Source organism: Hipposideros armiger, unplaced genomic scaffold (assembly GCF_001890085.2).
Source record: "Hipposideros armiger isolate ML-2016 unplaced genomic scaffold, ASM189008v1 scaffold_128, whole genome shotgun sequence".
NCBI classification, from domain to species: Eukaryota; Metazoa; Chordata; class Mammalia; order Chiroptera; family Hipposideridae; genus Hipposideros; species Hipposideros armiger.
Window position 1 is genome coordinate 1,298,381 of NW_017731478.1, and position 4,799 is coordinate 1,303,179.

At 54.1% G+C, this 4,799-nt stretch overlaps 1 protein-coding gene across 1 annotated transcript in view; it reads right to left on the reverse strand.

Moving 5' to 3' along the window:
• DNAH10 (dynein axonemal heavy chain 10) overlaps positions 1-4,799 on the reverse strand; it is a 122,719-nt gene that overhangs the window by 35,126 nt on the left and 82,794 nt on the right. The window contains exons 46-52 of the mRNA XM_019648882.1: positions 4,240-4,414; positions 3,764-3,867; positions 2,894-2,985; positions 2,125-2,277; positions 1,724-1,803; positions 510-731; positions 123-270 (exon numbers count right to left, since the gene is read on the reverse strand). Of these exons, the coding sequence (XP_019504427.1) occupies positions 123-270; positions 510-731; positions 1,724-1,803; positions 2,125-2,277; positions 2,894-2,985; positions 3,764-3,867; positions 4,240-4,414 (974 nt within the window). The remainder of the gene's footprint in view (positions 1-122; positions 271-509; positions 732-1,723; positions 1,804-2,124; positions 2,278-2,893; positions 2,986-3,763; positions 3,868-4,239; positions 4,415-4,799) is intronic.

The window sequence follows — 4,799 nt, forward strand, 5'->3', positions numbered from 1 at the left end:
CATCCTGCCCTGGAGACTCAACAGGGTGGGCTGGGATGGGGGCTCTGGGCGGTGGCATGCCAGGTGGGCATTGCTAGAAACTGGGGATGCCAGGGACAGGAGGTGGGAGGTGCCGGCCTTACCCGAAGGTTGTTTTTCTCCTCTTTCCTCTTTATCCAGTTGAGGGCCTGCTGCTGGGGGTCGATGCAGAGCGGGAAACGGCTGGCCCGGGTGGTGAGGATGCCGTTCTGAATGGACAGCTCATCGGGGGGCAGTCCCTGGGAGCCCCACCTGGAAGGGACAGTGACAGGAAAGTGCATTTTTGTGGATTGGCCATGTTGTGAACCAGGGGCTAAGGGCGGTAGGCTTGGCCTTCTGTCACAATCTACCAATCCCAGACTGCTCAACCCTCCTCAAAGTCTGGGAGCTGGATTTGCAGCGCACTCCGCCATTTCTGCCCCGCCAGGGTGACACCCACGTGGCCCCCAGCCTAAGGCACCCCTCGTCCTGCTGGCTCAGGCCACACACACCTACTGATCTCAACGTCATCGGTGAGCAGGCTTTCCAACCGAAAGGGCTGGCTCAGTGGGATGCTCCGCTCCAGGATATCGAGCTGCCACACGCGACTGACCATCTCGTCACGGAACTCCCACGTGAAGGCACCTTCGTAGCTCAGGAAGGCTGCGCACAGCAGGCAGTCCCCCAGCAGCTTCACCCGCCGGTGCATTAGCTCGTCCAAATCCTTCAGCCACCTGGCGCAGGAGGGGGGGGCTGCGGTGAGCGGCTACCTCCCGGCACAATCAGAAGGAACGTTCTAGAAGAGCCAGCTTGACCCACTGCTAATGGGGCTAGCCAGGAGGAAACACTTCTCTTAGAGACAGATCGCCAGCTCCTTTGCCACTTGCCTCCCTGTGAACCCAGCATTTTGAAAGACTTGGCTGAATTCCAGGGCTCAGCAGAACCTCGCATCTAATGGGGTCCTCCATAAATATTTGTAGAACACATTTTGTCTCAAAGCTACTTATTAAGTAATAACCGCATTGTTTCAGAATGCTTAATCGATAACTTTTAAACACATCCAGCAAGAGCTCATGAGCTCTGGCTCTTCTTGGTGACAAAGTTCTACCCAAGATCAAAGAAAGTGGGTGTTTCATTTGGCCTCTTCTGGGAAATGACCAAAGTCTTCTAGGTTTTAGAAATAGTGGACATGGTTTGTTTCCAAACAATATTGTCCTGTGTTTCCCATATCACTTTTACAGGGGCCTGATTTGAAACTGCTGTCCTATCCAGTAGACCAGCTATGGTCAAAGGGTCTTGTTCATAAGCATCAAACAGCCCCAGCTACTTAAGACAGAAGCTCAGGACTAAACAAGCCACAAGTCTCCAGCGACAGAGGTGACCCATCCGGAATGGACTCAGGGTTAAAGGTCACCAAGGAGTAAAGGTTCCTAGGACTCTGGGCACCATGCCCGAAACCACTGGTTTCTCCCTGTCTCACAGCTGCACTGCCTCCTTAACCCTTAATGATCACTTAATAAATAACACCCAACAACTAATAGAAACAGAATCTATAGAATGGCCATTAGCCGTCTTAAACATGAGAATAGTAAAACCAGAAGTTCTTCACACGGTTTTCAGATAAAAATACAGCATGGGCTGGACTCTGCGTGGCGAGACCTCGTGGTGATGATGCTTCACTCGCAAAGCACCGAGTTTCGCCCAGAGCCCCTGATCTGACGCTGACCTGACGTTCTCAGACCCCAGCCCNATGAAGGCAGAATTTCTGTTCACTGTGAGAAGTTCTATTGGAGACATTCTGATTGACTGTAACACTCATCTTTTAAGTCATATTTTTCTTGGGAAGTCACTAAGAGTATTTTTTTCCTTTAGAGGGGGCTTCACACATAACTTATTTGGGAATACTGGCCTACCCATCTATGACCACTAGTTGTATGTCTGGAATTAGTTTGACGCCCTTAGAATATTAAAGTCCTCAGTTATCAAAGATGCTGATAATTTTGGGAAACGGAGCCATCTCAATGTGAAGACAAAGATCAGGCAAATCTTCACCCATGGGACAGAGCCCACCAGCTGATGTTGCAAAGCTAATCTGGGAAGCATCCATCCTGGGGACAGGAGTCTCACCTGAAACGTGGACAGCTGATGAATCAGGGCGTTTCGGATGGTCTGGATCTGGGACGAGATGACTGACAGCACAGAGGCATCGATGCGATTGAACTCATCGAAGCAGCCCCAAGCCCCACACTGTGCCAGGCCAGAGAAAATCTTCCCGACCGCCTGGAATGGAAGAAATGTCAAAACAGGGCAATTTTCATCTTTCAAACTGCATGCGACACACGGATGGAGAGATTTCCTAACTTAAAGCTGACCATCATCTGACTGGCTGAGAAGCAGCAAGCCAGCCTCCCACTGCTGGCTCTTTCTAGCAAGACTTCCAAGACCCCTCATGGGCCAGCTCCCATCCACAGGGTTTTACAAATTAAGGATTTCAATGTGAAAACAAGATTGCTGACTTTCCTTGGGATTTGGAAAACCTAACAACGTTGGGCACATTTTCCTATGTAGCAACAATGGGCCTAAACGGAACAATGGGTCCCCCTTCCGATGAGCGAGGCTCTCCCGCCGGCCTCAGCCTCACCACTGTCTTTGTCAGCCCTTCACTCACTGTCTCCTGACTGGTGGGTATTTCAGTTTGGGACTCTTGCTCTATGTGCTGCTAACCAAGCAGACACGTGTCAGCTCTGAGACCGTGACGCTGACTGGTTTTCTTCTATGTATTCCAGTTGTCCCCATGTCATTGCATGGACGCCTATGAGATGAAGTGCCTTCCTGCTGTGTCCCACTTGCAGCTCCCTGCCCAGTGACAGCGCCACAAGTGACGCCAAGGCCTTACTTTGTAATCCATGCCTTCGCCGCAGTTGGTTACAACGCAGAGCAAGCCCAGGGCTTTGGCCAGGTCCTTGGTGGTCTCAGTTTTTCCAGTACCTGCTGGGCCAGCAGGGGCCCCACCCAGATACATGGACAGCGCCTGTTATAAGCCAAATGCAAAACATATGCTGTCGGAGTCACGTCAAGACACAGGCGCCATCACCCATTTCAGCACTGTGACAACGTATGCATTACATATGGCAATGGGCAAGTTCACACCCACCTTTGCTGACGGTCACCGCTTTTAACATTTCTGTTTATCCACTACCTTCTACCGACCACCCCCTGCCCCCACCCAGTATGTAGGGACCAGTATGCTGGAAGCTGTGCCTACCCTGAGGCCAGGGCCCCAGTAGTTCCCAGAGCTGAGGCTCACGGGACACACCTGTGCTGTAAAAGAGTCATCTCTGCCTAAGAAAGGTCTGGCCCTTTGTCTCCAAAGCCTCGGAGCTGACCTCAAAGCCCCTGGAACATCCTGCCCAAGAAGAGTGTCCTTGTTTATCTGGGGACNTAATAAGCAAACAGCAAGGGCAGGGCCTTCAACAAGGAGCGCTTTCAGCCCTGAGGAAAAGACAAGCCCAGAGAGCCGGCAGCATTCCGCCAGGACCACAATGCCGAGTCAGCTCCTGGCCTGGGAAGGGGAGCCCCTCTCCCATGAGACCTGACTGTGGGGCCAGGAACCCCTTCAGAAAATGAGGCTGTGACGGGGAGTGAGGACAGGGGGTGCTGAGGTCCCTAAACCAGGGGAGATGTGTGTGGGGCCAGGCGGCAGAAGATCAGGGGCTGGCGGACAGGATGGCCTCCTTCCCAGCCTCCCCGTTGGTGCTAACCTTACCGGCGAGATCTGCTAACAGTGCCCCAGGGAGATCGTGCCACACGGGAGAGCGCGCCTGCCCACCCACACCGGCCCCTCTTCCTGACGGCACACAGGCCCTGTGGCTGCGAGAGACAGAGTCATTTTACAGACTGATTTGCAAAGTGTCTGGGGGCCACAATAAAGACCCTGTCCCCCCACTGCTCGCAAGCCCATTTGGCTAGAAATGGATGAGAGTATCTCTCATGAGCTCTCTCCACTCCGCTGGGCTGTTTCCATCAGGGCACTGACCTCTGCCTCGGGTGGGGGGCGGTGTCCCTTCAGGAGGACTGACTCACAGGGCCCCGCCTCTCCCACACAGCTCCCACCAAGGGAAGGGCCTAGCGCAGGGCCAGCACAGGGCAGGGCTCCATTAATGCCTAACGGCCATGATTGTCATAACTGCTGTCGGGAGTGACGCTGGTGGACCAGCCCAGCTGCACACTGCCATCTGCTACCTTATCTCGGTCACATCTGACTTGTCCAGCTTCTGCAGCTCCAGCTTGGCGGCCTCCAGGATGGGCATGACCTCGGCAAGCGCCGTCTCAGCCTCAGCTTTCTCCACCGCGATGATCTTGTTCTGCTCCTCTATCTCCATGGCTTTTTCCTCCGCAAGCTTCTTCTTCTCCTCCGCTGTGGGGCGAGGGGGACATTAGTGAAGCCACCGGGTGTGGGGAAAACAGACCACTGAGTCAAAGCATTGTGCAGACCTCGAGGGTCCTTGCTGGGCCACGGGGGTGTCTATCGAGCTTTGGCCCATGTGGCGGCCTCAGGTGCCCCCGTCAGAACAGAAGTCCCCAGGGTACACAGGGTCCCAACACCAGGACGGCTGCTCCGATTCTGACCCTCCCTCCCGTGTCCCAGCCACTCCACATCATGTGACATTGACCAGCGCTTCCTGGCCAGTGCTAGCTGAGGACACCAGTGCTGCCCTCCCTGGTGTTTGGCTCCCTGGGGTCTCTCTGCCTCTTTGCCACCTTTTCCTGTGTTCATTCAGGCCCAGCTCAGAAGCCACGAC